We start from the raw sequence: 16705 nt of genomic DNA, 5'->3' as shown, positions 1-16705 counted from the left end.
TTGAGTAGAAGTATTCACATCAGATGTGAATACTTGTGCAAGACACCAGATTGATTATATCCTGGCTCCTCCAATGGTGGAGGAGCAAGGATGTAATCAATCTGGTGTCTTGACCTGTCATTGTTGGATGTCGAAATATAGGTCCATTGTGGGTGTTTCTGAAAGAAGATATTGGCAATAACTAATCTGTCAGCATAGGTAAATTCCCAAAGTCTTTCACCACAGGTTCACCCAGACCAAACATGCCATACTCAGGCCCTAACTCTCATACTCTATCCCACATTGAAGTCCCCTAAGGTGTAAAGTACATCTCTCCTAGGCAGTCCAAAACAATCTGTATGTTTATTATCATTATTATCCGAGATCTCCAGGGAGTCGAGGAATTATTGAGGGAGGCTATAAATCAACCAAACCATCTGTCATACCCTCTCTTAAATTCATTCACGCAAGATGCACTCACTATCCCTATTCCACTCACTCAGTGCTATCTCAGAGAAAAACCTAGCTCTTACCCCTTTCTTGACTGTGAACAAACTTAACTTGTCCCCCCATTTCTCTCTGTTACATGTATTACTTTATATTTTCTTTTGTATTATCTAATGTACATGTGATATGAGGTATCTGAATTCTTGTTCTGTAATTATCCTTAAATTGTACTTCCTTAGTTGTAATGGAAACACTACTTATACCTCTCTTTGTATGCCTACTCAGTACTTAATCTCCTTTGTGCACTATGGCCGTCACTTAGATTGATTATGTGTGCGAATTAAATTAGCAAGGGGGATTGCCTTTGGTTAGAACCAATTCCCTTGTTACAAAATATCTGGAGTTACCTCCTCGTTAGATTCTGGAAAATTTATTTGTTATTGCTGCGCCATCCAGAACCCTTATATTAGAAAAGCTTCTTAATCAAGGAGTTAACTCTCAGACAGACACACGGTTAATCGTTCTATTAAAATACTTAGTTCAAATTAGCTAAATTTCCTGTACCAACTCTAGTTTGCAGTCGTGGTCTCCATTAAACAATTAAATTCCGCTCAGGTTCTAATTAATAAGTGGTGCATTGGATTCATTTATCAGGCAACTAGTTAGGTAAAAGGTACAAAGGTTCATTTGTGGTGACATTGCAGAAACGAATAAACCAGTAGATTATACGGGAATTGTGGTGAATGAAGTGGAGGTGAGTAGTCTATTGCATAACCTCAATGTCAATACATCTGTGGGATTGGATGGCATACCAGCTCGTGTAGTATGAGAAGCAGCTAAAGAATTGTCAGTACCCTTGACCATCTTGTTTAATTTGAGTCTCGGGTCTGGGTTAGTCCCGAGCAGGTGGAAGGAGGGGAAAATAGTTCCACTGCATAAAGGTGGTTCCAAGACTGCTGTTGTAAATTACCGACCGATTAGCATATCAGGAATCATTGTCAAGGTCTTAGAGAAATTAGTCAAGAAAAGAATACAGGATTGGATAGATGAAAATGGGATATTGTATGGGGGACAACATGGTTTTATGAAGGGTAGATCATGCCTCAGTAATTTGCTCACATTTTATAACACAGTGACGGCTGAACTGGATAGGGGTAGTGGGTTTACAGTGATACTACTGGACCTTGCCAAGGCCTTTGATAGGATACCACATGGAACCCTAATCAGTAAACTGGAGCAGATGGGGATGGATATAGGGTTGGTGAGATGGATAGGAGGGTGGTTGAAGGAGAGATACCAGAGAGTGGTTTATTCAGGAGTGGAGTCAAAAAGACGTCTTGTGACTAGTGGAGTGCCGCAGGGCTCTGTTCTTGGACCACTGCTTTTCAATTTGTTCATCAATGATATTGGAAAGGATTTGAGAGGAAGTGTTCACTTGTTTGCTGATGATGCAAAGTTGGGTAGAGCAATTGTGAGTGCACAGGATGTCAAAATTTTACAGGATGATTTGGATAGTGTGGAGGACTGGGCTAGGAAAAATGGGTGTAAGGTTATGCACTTTGGGGTGAAAAGAATAGCAGCAGTATATCGCATTGGTGGAACCGTACTCCAGGAGATTGATGAGACCAGGGATTTGGGAGTGTTGGTGGATAGGGAGTTGAAGTTTAGGGGGCACATTGCAAAAGTGACTAAAACAGCTCACCAAATCACTTGGCTTCTGAAAAATACTTTAACATGCAGAGACAAACAAGTTGTTGTTCCTCTGTATCGAGCCTTGATAAGACCCCATCTGGACTTCTGTGCCCAGTTATGGGCACCTGGGTTTCTTCGTGATGGGGGAGGAAGTGGAGAGGGTCCAGAGACGAGTGACCAAGATGATAGCAGGTCTGTGGAATGAACCTTATGAGAATAGGTTGAAGATTTGTGGGTTGCAGAAATTGGACGATAGGCGAAGGAGGGGTGATATGATTGAGACATTCAAATTACTGAAGGGTTTTTATAAGATTGATCCAGAAGATATTTTTGAAAATATGACTGGTGGTGGGAAGACTAGGGGCCATGCATGGAAGCTGGGCAAGAGCGTGGTTGACAAGGGCGTTAGAGCTAGGTTTTTTACTTGGAGAGTGGTGAATGAGTGGAATAAGCTTCCAGAGTCTGTTGTGGGTGCTACGACCATGAATGAGTTCAAGGCAAGATATGATAGATACTGTGTGAATGTTGAATAGTTGTTCCAGACATGATGTTAGGGCCTCCCTCGATGAGTCTGTCGACTCCTTGGAGTTTCCCGGAACAATAATAATAACAATAATTTATTAAAACTTATGCAATACACTTTCATCAAATATACATTCAGCTAAGATAATCACTTTCTTAATTTACAGAACTTAATATAACAAACTATAATTTGTATAGCTGAATCTTGTCATAAGACACTGCTGTCAAATCAATTAATTGTCCCTTTGTATTCTTTGTTCTACAATTCCTTCCAGGCATTAATTCAATTAACTTCGAGTACGATTATACTGTGACATAGTAAACATGATTGACATTTACAATACATTAGATTATGTTCCTGGAGCTGTAACACTTTGCTATTAGACTAAATACTAAAGTCCTGCCTCTTACATAATATGAGCTCTACTAATGAATGTTCCTGTTCACTATTATACAATAATTCTTTCTTCCACAACAAAAGAGACTAAGGTTTTTACATGACCGGATCTTTAAGACTTTTTTAGGTCTGTCCCTCAATCTTCAATTCCCTTTACAGCTTACTTATTCTTTATCCTGACGATCGTCTCACCTAGGCCTGGTTTGGAGTTCGATATCGTGATTTATCCTCTCCGATGTGGACGACAAACAGCTCTGCTTGAGTTGGTCCAGGTGGTCTAGCATGACGGTCAGCTTGCGGGATTTCCTTTGTATGCTGAAGAAATGCCTCACACCTCGCTCGTTACTTGACTGCTTATCTCTGTCGAGACATTGTTTCGTTGGCCGGGTTCACCTTCACATCTCCAGGAACAACTCGGGCTGGGGCCCTCGAGTGATGAGCGCCGATTCTGAACAGGAGAGCATGAGGAAGAACTAGAATCCAAGAGAAAAAAGTCCCAAACCGGGGGAGCCAAGCCTTTTTATATTACACCTTTAGCGGCACCTCTTCTGCGTCACACCTTTTAACCTGTCACCATTCTTCTGCATGCGGTTCCGGTCTTCTCTCTTAGCGTCTTCCGGGAAGCTCGCGCACGCAACATGCTCTGTGCATACGTGACTGCCGTAGGCTCTGCTGCTGTTCCGAGCGTCTCGCTTGCATACCTTTAGCTCATAATTTTACACGCTAACATATATTTCACAAATTATTCTTCCCTTGTTAAATATAGAAAGATAGGTAATATTCCTTTACATAGAATCACTCAATGTCAAGATACAATATCTTTAAGGCTTTCCAGTAATTTACAGTTCTACTTATATACAAGTATATTCTTGTTGGTGTGTTAACGCTTGTTAAATCCCGAATGAAATATTTCTTAGCGAAATCTCTTCATTCAAGATTTAACATCTCTCATCTTCCATATAACGAAAAATATTATCAGACAATATCCTATAACACCCATTCAAAAGTTTATAGACCTCTATCATATCACCCCTCTAACTCTAACCCCTTAGCCAGAGTCTGTAATCCACATACTCTCAATCTGTCCTCATAATGAAAATCCCATAATCCGGATATGATATTTGTAACTCTTCTTTGTACCTTTTCCACAGCGTTATCCCCTTGGAATCTGGGAGACCAAATATACACACAATAATCCAGGTGTGGTCTTATCAAAGCCTTGTAAAGAGACAAAATGACTTTCTTATCTCCATATGTCAAGGTTCTCTTCAACATTGCAATTATCCTCTGAGTTGTATTTGCAACTTTTGCTACGTGACCTCTGAACTTCAAATTCCCATCCACCATTATGCCAAGTACCCCAGCCTCATCAGTTTCTTGTAGCATAACTCTGTTAATATAATGTGTCACTGGAAATCTCATCACACCAAAGTGCATAACTTTACACTTCCTAACATTAAACTGACAGCCATTTCTTTTGCTCAAATTTCCAGCCTTTCAATTCATTTGCTAAGTGCTGGATATCAGTAGCATTCCTAATTACCTTGCCTATCTGCCCATCATCATCAGCAGACAATTGCTCATCGCCTGTTAGACCCTTCCTAATGTCATTAATGTATAGATTGAGCAATAATGGTCCAAGGACTGAACCGTGAGGTACATCACTAGTCACCTTAAATCTGGCAGATTCAAGCCCACCGTATATCACATTTTGATATCTGTCTGTCAACCATCCACTGATCTAAGTCAAGAGTTTATATTCCAATACATATTCTCCAGTTTATGCAACAGCCTTTCGTATGGTATCCTATCAAATGTCTTAGCAAAATCCAACATGATCATAGTGTATCCATTCCCTTTATCTAACTCGGCTAACATTGTTATAAAATATGAGCAAATTGCTAAAAACATGACCTTCGTTTAGTAGACCCATGTTGCTCCTTGCAAAGTATAGCTTGTCTACCCATTTTCTGTATGCGAGTTCTTATCAACTTCTCTAAAATCATCACTACCACACCAGAGATACTGATAGGAGGTCAGTAGTTAGGCCCATTAGTTTTTGCACCAGTTTTTCCTTGTCCACTGAAACTGTCATACTTTCCTTCTGTTCTTGTGGTATCGTTCCTGAGCTAGGACCAAGTTATACAAACATGTGAAAGGCCTAGCTAATTCAGCTGAATATTCCTTTAGCAAACAGGTGAATAGGGACAGATGGAATATCTGTCCCTATTGACAAATTGTTATCCAGGTTATGCAACAGCTCTTCAACCTCATTTTCATGCACCTCTAACTCTTCATCCAATGTAACTGTAAAATCTCTGTAAAATCTCTTGCAGTGAAAAACAGAAATATTTTTCACCTATATCAATTTTACATGGGCCATAAAATACATATAATTAAGAGTGTATATAACCTAATGTAGTGTAATAATTTTGTAATATAAGGTTAAAATAACAATGTAGAACCACAAGCAATTGTAACTAAAAAGCTCAGACAGGATTAGGCTAGTAAACTGAAGATCAACAACAGTCTCAAAGGTCACCGGACTATGAGTTTCGCTGCCAAAACCTACTATAAGCGTGGGTGATAAGGGCAGTACCAGTAGATCCAGGAATTTTTTTGATATGATATAAAAGGCAGAGATTGAGGCTCGAGGGGCTCACTCTTAATTTTTGTTCCTGTGGCAAGCTTTTCGAGGACAGGAAGAGTCGTGATCCCGCAAGCAGTAGTTTCTGGAGATCATGGGGAGTTCGCTGGCAGTATTACATGAAATTCATCGACAAATGTACCGATCCATGTGCGTGCTGATTTGTAGCAGATGATGAAAAAATGCATTAAAGTTACAAGGAAGGAATCTGCAAGACGACAACCGCTGGATAGTGCCCAATCACAGCCATATCATATTCAATAAGCAATGAACTCAACCTCTTTGTTTCTGATTTTCCTATAATTTGTGTATAGACATAATAAATTACCATCTAAGCCTATTCTTATTATTAGATATGCAATCTATTTAGCCTTGTTGTAGAACTTTCTCTTTTCTCTCCCCAGATATGCTTAAAAGATCCAAACACAAAGCATATTTTTCCACCCCTTCACCACATACATAACCATGTTTGAAGACATTTTTATCACGTTTGCATACCATAGCTGAACTTTCACACACATTTTTCTCATTCCTCCCTTGATGATTTAGTTTCACTGACACTCTACATTAGGTCTCATACCAAAAAGTAAATTTTCATGATGCCAAATGAATTCAAAAGAAAAATATTCTTATTCAAGTCTTTTTGCATCCATTTCTCATACACAGTCTATGCTTGAAATCATTTGTTATCATCTCCCTCCGTTTTAGCTCTTCATCAGGTCTATCTGTGCAGGATGCATAAATTACCACGAGGACTCTTGCCTGAACCATCTTCAGTACCACAGCTCCCCCATGATGCTTTGAGTCGCTTTCTGAATAAACAAAGAGCTTACCATCCTCTCTTTTGAAGTGACCTTCTCCATCTAGTCTCTTTAATTCCCAAGATCTCAACTTTATACCTCTATGTAAATCCCATACCTTCTGTTTTCCTTGTTCACAATATCACTGACTTGTGTTGGATAAGTCAGTGTAAAGTCATGTGTTAGATACTTCTTGAACAGGACCCTCTATTTAAACCTGAATGTGGTTCTGATTATTCTGCACAACAACCAGTGTAGCATGGGATGTATTTTAAGGCACAACCATTTTAGCATTTTGGAGTGAAGTCCTGCAAAGGGCCTCTGCAAATGTAGGGTTGCAGAGGCCCTTCTCACATATCTGGTTTTGTCCCAGTTCATTCCACATTGATCAAGTAGATTGGAACTTCAGCCTACTAAGTGAGAAAAATACCTAGGTGAGAAGGCAGACTCCCACTACATAAGATGAAATAGCAAAATAAGAAAGATTTGCCCCTAACCCTCGAATACTCTAATAGCATTCGGGGAAAAAAGAAAAGAAAGAAGGGTAAGGATGGGAAGTCTATAGATAATATAACAGACATATATTACATGAAGTAAGGGTCCAGCATCATGTACCTTGCATTTCCTACTTCCATGCTCAATTCTAGAAATTGGTTCTGAGATTCCAGAAGTTTCCTTGTTATTTGAGCTAGGCTTATAGGAATCAAAAATACATTATGTGACTCACTCTGAGAAGCCATTGAGATTCATATATTATTTGATGTTTAAAGTTCTTGTTATAGTTGTTGCACCATAGAGTGTATAATGTGAGCATGGCATAATAAAGTTTTAATAATTCCAATCTTCTGAGAGGGACGGTGGGCAGATTGCTGTTGAATATAGCATCCAGTAAAGGTAGGTTTTCGATAAACAGAAGTAATTAGTTCACCTAATGATGAGCAGTAGAGTAGGATGTCTAGGAAAGATAATTTGCTTTCTTTTTTTTCTATTTCCATAGTGAAATTAATTCATGAATCTTAGATTCTTTATGTTATGAATTAATATAAAATAGCAAGTAATGTATGTTCATTATGGGGCCAGATCACAAAAATGTTGTCTATATAACATGTGCAAAATGAAGAACGAGGGTTTATGGATTCTCATGGCAATTCCTTCACCTTGCCTGTAGATTCTGTTTGAACAAAGAAAATAACCATTGTGAATGATAAAGTTGACTAATTTCACTATATCTGGTTTAAAGGTTTGTGAGAGGATATGAAGCATATCATCTAGAGGTGTGTTAGTGAAAAGGGTTCATTATCAAAACTGACCATTGAATCATTAGAAACTGAGAAATTTTTTTATAAAGTAGTGGGGATTACCATATGAGCTTTTAATAAATGTGCTAAAAACTTAGCTGTAGGAGAATCTATAAAGTCAACAATAGCAGGAAGAGGAATGCCTTCCTTGTAGATCTTTGGCAAAACATAGAAGCATGAGGTTTTAGCAAAATAAGTTTATCTATGGTATTTCCATCAAAGTTTACAACTTCACCTAACAGTGAGTTTAATTTTCTGAGTTGATTGTATGAGGTTGTGATACAGTTCATAGTGAATAGATTTGTCATCTAGTAAAAGAGATATTTTACATTTGTAATTTGCAGGGTTCATAACTACCATGGTTTTTCCTTTATTTTTGTGATAATGAGATGACCATTGCATCTTAAAGATTGTAAAGCTTTCATTTCTGCTAAGGAAATGTTTATAGGCCTTCCATCGCACAGATGAGACGTACAGACAAAGTTTATTGGCCTCCTCACCAAAGAGAGTGGACAGATTCCATTCAATATTAAAGAGGAAATCTAAATAAAGTATCTTCTTAGGAACTATAGCAAATTCATGCCCTTTGGATAGAATAAGAATTTCACTTTCATAAATTTAGTTTAATCCTTTATCCAAGTGTAAGCAAACAAAGTTTGCGCCTGAAAATATCTTCAGAACTGAAGTAAGGTGGTGCAACTCCAAGCAAAATGGACCAAGTTCTCGTCACTCCTCGTCTTAGTATCTCCCATAATGCAAAGCATATCTCCTTGCGGACTTGTATACTGCTAGGCATTAAGGGAAGGGCCACTACCCAGACCGGTTTCGACCTTTATTGAGGTCTTGTCAGTGGGAGGCAGACCCAAACGTGGAGATACTAACTTCTACCTTTATTGAATTTTAATTCAATAAAGGTCGAAATTGGTATGGGTAGTGGCCCTTCCCTTAATGCATAGCAGTATACAGGTCCTCAAGGAGATATGCTTTGCATTATGGGAGATACTGAGACAAGGAGTGATGAGAGCTTGGTCCACCTTTGCTTGGAGTTGCACCACCTTACCTCAGTCCTGAAGATATTTTCAGGTGCAAACTTCATTTGCTTACACTTGGATAAAGGATTAAACTAAATTTATTATAGTCTAACCAAGTGCAAAATAAACTTCCAATTTCACTTTCAGTTAAAGGGTGTACTGAGAAGCTTACTACCCACTTATTGGAACAGTAGGATATGGGCATTGTTTAGTGACAAGAACATTGAATTTATGATCTAAATTGTAATGTGCTTGTATTTGTTAAATGACTATTATCAGTGGTGAAGGCAGGGGTTCATTGAGGGGGAGCAGGCTAAACCTCAGCTAAAACAAGACCTTCACCCTCAGAAGGTTTTGTTAAGCGTTTGGTAGGATATGCCTGGTATTATACACTTTGAACTCTTGCCACAAAACCAGACAATCACAGCTGAAGTATACTGTGAATAACTTGATCAATTGAACGAAAAACTAAAAGAAAATAGGTGTTCTCTGGTCAATTGAAAGGGTGTTGTTTTTCACTATGATAACGCACTTCTTCATAGTGCAAGAATCACCTGTACCAAGATTGAGGAATTCAGCTGGGAAAAGCTTCCAAAGCCTCCATATTTTCCTGATCTTGCACTTTCAGATTATCACTTATTTTGAAGTTTGCAACATTTCATTAATGAAAAACAATACAATACATTAGATGCATTGAAATTGAGTCTATGTGGCTTCTTTGCTTCCAAACCTCCTGAATTCTGTAGAAATGGCATTATGAAGCTTTCACAACATTGGAAAAGTGTTATTGATTTAATTGGAGAATATATATACTTGATTAAATTAGCAAGTGATTTATCTTTTATATCCTTTCAAAACTTAATGCTAAAAACTATATTACTTTTGGGATGACCAGATAGTAATTAAGAAGATGGGTAGAATCGTAAAATTATCTATGTTACTAGGATATCTTTACTTGAAAAATGCCGAAATCTTAAGATTATTCCTAACTTTGCAAAGTTGAAGAAACCATGAAATCTCTCTCAGCACACATAATATCTATAATGCAAGTTTATTACTCGTCCATTATCAACTTCAATCTGTATAGCATGTTCTCGCTATTAACACACATTGTATCACTAATCTCCAGATAATATCACCTCAATTGTAGCTTCTCAACTATCCCATGCAGTTTTAAATATCACAAAGTGTCATTCTGTTGTGCTGTCCTCAGTTTAAGCAATTGATCTCTGAAATTTTAAGTCCTTAACCATCATTATCTCCCCCCCCCCATATTCCTTATCTCTTCCGCCTTCTCTATTGTTCTGTCTTGAGATAGGTTTTAATATGCCTGTGAACAGAAGGATTCTATTATATTTTGTTTCACTTCAGGCGTAAAACTTATTTTTTGATCTAAAGGTGATTTTAACCAGCTGTTCTTTGAGTCAGTCCAGGCCAAATAAGAAAAATATTATCCTTATGGAGCTATGTTTTAGATTTTATGTGGTAACCTTCATTAAAAGCAACTCAGAGACAACAAAAGTATATAAATGGAATAGTAGCCAGACTCAAATATGATAACAAATTAACTATAGAAATACATACTTGTAAAGTTAATATGGAAAAATGAAGAGGTTCTTTCAGAATGGGAAGAATCACTAATACCAATATATATAAACAAAAATAAATGTAAAAATTACAAAGAAATATTGCTCATGTCTGCAAGCTAAGATTTCATCTAATATTTTACTAAAAAGATTGTTATCATATGCTGAAGAAAATATAGGCAAATATCAAGCATGATTCCAAAGAAGTAGGTCCACAGTTGACTAGATTTTTACACTAAGGCAGATACTTGAGAAAAATAGGAAATATAATTAGCAGATTCATATTTTATTTATAGATTTTAGAAAAGCATATGGTTGCATTCGTGCTAACATGCCAACCAGGAAAGGACAAAATCAACAATAAACTTTGGATTGGGACTATAACTGCAAAACCCTTAGGAAAGAGGAAGATCTAGTGATGATTGAAGAAGAGCTCAACAATATAAATTGAGATATTATAGGACTCAGTGAAACAAAAAGAATAAGGAGAACACCTGATAGAACTCACAAGTGGAAAACTGCTCTATACATATGGAGAAGGGGACCTAAGATCAACAGGTGGAGTAGGGTTCATAATCAACATGAGAATAAAAAGTAAAATAAAAGAATTAAATATTATATATTAAATTAAATTAAAATATAATATAATTAAATAAGAATTAAATAAAATAAATTAAAATTGTTTCCAACAGAATCATCACACTTATGCTTATAATGAACAAAAGGTATAAAATTAATTCAAGTCTATGCTCCTACATCCACCCACACAGAAAAAGAAGAGATTGAAATGTTTTGACTAATTACAATCAGCAGTAGAGCAATATCTGATCATAATAGGGGACTTCAATGCCAAAATTGGAAAAACAAGAGATACTTTGGAACACAATAGGCAAATTTGGATTAGGAAATAGAAATGAAAGTGGGAAACTTATTAGCAGATTTTTCCTTAGGTAATATACTTTACATTATGAATACTTTCTTTAAAAAACCAGACAAATGCAAATAGACTTGGAAAAGCTGCACTGGCATAGCAAAAAATGAAATAGACTGTATACTTACCAACAAAAAACATATCCAAGATGTTTCAGTTTCAAGAGCTGAACTTGAGAAAAGAAAGAAGGAAACTGGTTGCTGCTAACAAAAACAAATTAACAGCAACACAATTGCAAACAAACAAAAAGAGTTTCGAATGGAACTGTTAAAGGAGTTAGACGATATTAATCCATTTGAAGAGAATTTGGAGAAAACTAATACAATTTCAAGAGCAGCTACACACGTAAACAATCAACACCAAAGCACCAAGACAATCAAGATAAAGGATTAAACCATAGAACTTCTGAACAAAAGAAGAAATACGAAACAAGATCAAAACAAACTTTCAAATATAGAATATATAGAAATTTGCAAAACCTTAAGAAAGAAAATAAGATCAGAGACATACGTGAATATAATACAGAAAAAATTCAAAGAAACAATAAAGAAAAACAAAAACATGAAAGTTTTAAGAAGGAGTATGACCACAGGATGAACACATATCATTGCTATCAAAAACAAAGATGGCACAATCACTAGGGAGACAAAAAATACTCAACAGAATTACAGAATTTTACAGAGAATTATATGACTCAAAAGTACCAACTAATAACACTGAGATGCCCTTCAACTTTACCTCAATTATAAGAATTAAAGAACTAAAGGAAACACTGAAACAAATGAAAAACAACAATGCACCAGGCAATGATGGCATCACCATTCCAAAATATGGAAGCGAGATAATATAGCCTTACGCCCTGAATATTCTCAATCTATGTCTAGAAGGAAAAATCCCAGATAAATGGAACAACACCAACCTAGTATTACTGCACAAAAAAGGAGATAAGGAAGAAATAAAAACTTACCATCCAAAATAAATGACATTTTAACTGATATTAAGACCAGAAAATGGAAGTGGGCTAGCCATGTAATGAGAAGAGAGGATGAATGCTGGGCCAAGGAGATTACAAACTGTATACCAACCAGAAGAAGAAACAGAGGAAAGCCAAGGACTAGATGATAAGAAGACTACCAAAGATAGAAAGAAGTGGTCAAAAAAAGGAGGAAGGCCTTCATCCAGTAGTGGACCGACCAAGGCTGAGAAAGAAGAAGATATGGTAGCATTCATAGAAAAGGTCTCAGGCGAGTATAAAATGAACTTGGAATACCTCATAAGATAATAAATTTAATCAAAATTTGCATGACTGACAGCTGAAGCATGGTATTGGCTAATGGGATTAGATCTGAACTCTCTGCTATTAAAGATGAAATGAAGCAAGGAGCTGTCCTTTTGTCCATCCTACTTAATTTAGCTTTAGAAAAATGTTTTCAAGAAACTGTAAAAGATAACACAATAATATTAGAATATGCAGGTGATATATGCCTAGTTGGAGAAAACGCTGAAGACATTAGAATAACATAAAGAAAACTTCTGCTGAAAAACTAGGATTACTAATCAACCGGGATAAAACTGATTTAAACATATATAGAAATGACCGTATACCTCGGAACATTAATTAATAAAATCGGAACATGAGGTAATAAAATTAGTATAGAAATACAACGCTAGAATATATGCTTCCAATAAATCTTATCATTCACTACTATATTATTTATTATCTGCCAGAATTCTACCAATTACTGTTAAAATAGAAATTCCAATAAATCTTATCATTCACTACTATATTATTTATTTTCTGCCAGAATTCTACCAGTTACTGTTAAAATAGAAATGTATACAACAATCATTAGACAATGATATTTTAAAATAAAATCCTCAGAAAAATCTTTGCACCTGTAAGAGATAATGCAACAAGTGAATGGAGAAGAAAACATAATCAAGACTATATGAACTGAATAGATCCTGTGTTATAATACGTGAGCAAGTTACTGAGGCATGACCTATCCTTCACAAAACCATGCTGTCCCCGATACAGTATTCCATTTTCATCTATCCAATCTATCCAATATTTTCCTCTTTACTATTTTCTCCAAGACCTTGATAACGATTCCTGTTATGCTGATTGGCCGGTAATTTTCAACAGCAGCCTTGGAACCACCTTTATGCAGCGGAACTATTTTCCCCCTCTTTCCACCCCCTTGGGACTGACCCAGACCCGATGCTCAAATTAAACAAAATGGTCAAGGGCACTGACAATTCTTTAGCCGCTTCACGTACGACAGAAGCTGGTATACCATCCAATCCCACACATGTATTGACATTGAGGTTCTGTAATAGATTATTTGCCTCTACTTCATTCATCACAATTCCAGTATAAGCTGTTGGTTCTTCCATTCTTGCAATGTCACCACCTGGATGATATACTCTTGCAAAGTGCTCGCTCAGTAATTCCACTATATCGACTGATTTGGTTACCTCCCTACCCTCAGCATTTTTTAAAATCATTCTGCCATGAACATTTTTCCTTTTACTTGCAACACATTGAAAAAATTGTTTGGGATTCTCTTTAGCCTGCATGGCCAATTTTCTTTCATAATCCGCTTTTGCATTTCTTACCACCCTTGTTACCTTCCTGGCCTGAGCTTTATACTGTTCCTGCACCTGCTGGTCACCTTTCTCCTTAAATTCCCTCCACAATTGTTTCTTTTTTTGCAGCTCAAGCTTAATAGTGTTATTCATCCACTTAACCCCTACTTGATTTATTATTCGGACTCTTGGTATACAGTCAACCATTGCCTCCTGCAAACACTTCTTAACCACCTTCCATGCACTATCAGTATTCAGCCCTTGCAGTTTTACATGCCATGGCACTGAGCCAAGCACACTCCTAAGCTTGTCATACATACCAGCCCGGTCATTCCACATGTACCATCTTAATTGTAAATTCCACTCCTTTAGCCACCTCCCAAGTCATGACCTTATGATCACTCTCACCAATTGGTGGCAACATGGTCATGTTTGTTACAGTCACATTCTCAGATGCAATTACTAGGTCAAGCACTCTCTGCCCCCTAGTATTTTCCACTACATGCTGTCGCAGATAGCTGTCCCTTAATAACCGCATAACATCCAATTCCTTCCTCCCATGTGCCCTCTCTTCTTTCCAGTCAATGTTACCATAATTGAAATCATCCATAATAATTACCCTCCTTCCACCCATTTCTTCTATTTGCCTATGCATACTATCCCCACCATCTATTCCATCGCCTGGTCTATAGCAGCACCCAATTGTATATTTTGTTCTGCTAGCCTCTATCTCACACCAAATAGCCTCAAATGTGCTCTTTTCTCTATCCTGCAGTTCAACTTCTATACTGCTTGGCTGCAACTCATCAGCTATCATCAATAACACTCCCCCCCCCTTTTTATTCTCCCTGTCACTCCTGAACATGCTATACCCGTCGCATTCAATCCCACTAGCTTTATCATCTTCTGTCAGCCATGTTTCACTAATACCAACAACCTGTGGCTGGAAGTGCCAACCAAGGCCAAAAACTCTTCCTTCTTGTTCCTAATACTCCTGGTATTAGTGTACATGAATTGCAGAAGCCTGTTAGTCCCATCCCATCCCTACTTTGATGCCTTATACTAACTATCTCATTCTGATTTGTTGTCCTTACTCGGGCATATTATACTCATTCATACATTCAACTGCCTCCCTAAAGCCTGCATATCTACTCCCCCCCCCCCCTTTAATAAATCTAGTTTCCCTGAGTCTGTACATCCACTTCATTCATCAACACTTTTTCAAGCCTCCGTACACCAACTTCATTCAAATGTAACCCATCCATCTTATATAAATCCTTTCGCCCATCGAACTCACTTCACACATCCACAAATTCCACATCACTCTCTATGCATAACCCACGCATAAAGTCATTGGCAATTATGGCCCTCCTTCTAAACACTTCACTGTCATACCATGGCAAAATACTCACCATCCTGACTCTCTCACTCTTCTCTTTTGCTATCTCAAGTAATTCCCTCACATCCTCTATCATTTCCATTTTGTCTTCTTTCAAATCATTTGTTCCTGCCACGATTATCATCTCTTTCACCCTCTGTTTTTGCACTCAAATAGATTCACTGATGTCCTTTATGTTCGCACTCAGTTGGTACGATTTCGTCAAACTCTCAACTATCACACCTCTTAATAGTGAATCTCCGTGCAGCACTTACTCTTTCATTTTATTTATGTTTACGAATTCTCTTATTTTTCGTATCAGACTTTCGCCATTTATTAGTCGGTACATTCAGTACACATTTTTCCATACGCTCCAGTTGCCGCTTTGCTCTGTGTATCGCTCCGCTCAACCGTGCTATTTCACTACTTGCATCTATCTCACCATTTTCATTATCATTTAAATCATCCATTCGTTCTGTATTTCTACCTTCATTTACACTTTCAACGACGCTCTCGCACCTATCTGGTACTACCTTGCAATTCCTTATCACATCACTATTTTCTATATTCTGACTTTCTTTAACGATATCACTCTCGTCACCCGAAACACGATTTAGATCCTCATTGTCCTTACACTTTCTGCACACAATAACTCCACTATCACCATCTAACCAGACTCTAACCGCTTGTCTGTTCTGCTAGTCTGTTTCTTTGTGAGGTATTCCAAGAATTCCTGACATACTGGAAATAGCCAATGTGTGGTAAGTTACTAGATATCAGTTGTCCCAGACTGATGAACTTTCATGCCTTGTGCCATATGCAATTAGCTGCTGCTCTGCCCCGAACCTATGGAACACATTTCAGAGACTTATATTTTTATACTTTGCCAAAAGTTATAGGCATTAATGAAAGTTGCCTAACAGCAGATGAATTAGTTACAGGGATATGATGGATTTGTTATTTTCAGAGAGGATAGAGTAGACAAGACAGATGGGATACTGCTGATGATAGCAGATGAATAGCAGCCAACAAGAGTAGGAGTCATTCAGCCAGATGGCAGTTCCTTGAATCTAGTGTGGGATTGAGGCAAATAGAACAAAATTATTATGATTATTATAATACAGGCACCTCCATGGAGTCTGAAGACTCATTGCAGGAGACCCAATCTATCCACACAATCTATCATACCTCTCCTTAAACCCATTAACACACAAAGCACTCACCACTGACTCGGGCAACCCATTCCACTCATTCACCACTCTCCAAGCAAAAAATCGAGTCCTCACACCACTACTGACCACATCTTTATTCAACTTCTAGGGATGACCCCTTGTTCTGGTCCCTCTAGGGATGCAGGAGAAATGCTGAAACACTTCCCCTGCATCTATCCTATAAAATAATGTTTCTA

General features: G+C 37.5%; 1 protein-coding gene across 3 annotated transcripts in view; it reads left to right on the top strand.

The window, feature by feature from the left end:
* Positions 1-16705, top strand: part of Klp64D (kinesin-like protein 64D) — a 261208-nt gene that overhangs the window by 182068 nt on the left and 62435 nt on the right. Inside the window, exon 16 of one of the 3 annotated variants that reach the window (XM_090394322.1) lies at positions 10696-10819. The exons of the other annotated variants lie outside the window; for them this stretch is intronic. Coding sequence (XP_090250448.1) covers positions 10696-10702 — 7 coding nt within the window. The 3' untranslated portion in view covers positions 10703-10819. Of the gene's footprint in view, positions 1-10695; positions 10820-16705 lie in introns of those variants that run through there. 3 annotated transcript variants of the gene reach the window in all.

This window comes from Typopeltis vanoorti, chromosome 6 (genome assembly GCF_054136105.1).
Source record: "Typopeltis vanoorti isolate ZY-2024b chromosome 6, IOZ_Tvanoo_1.0, whole genome shotgun sequence".
Classification (NCBI taxonomy): Eukaryota; Metazoa; Arthropoda; class Arachnida; order Uropygi; family Thelyphonidae; genus Typopeltis; species Typopeltis vanoorti.
Note: the sequence above shows the minus strand (reverse complement) of the source record. Positions and strands in the feature narration are given on the sequence as shown.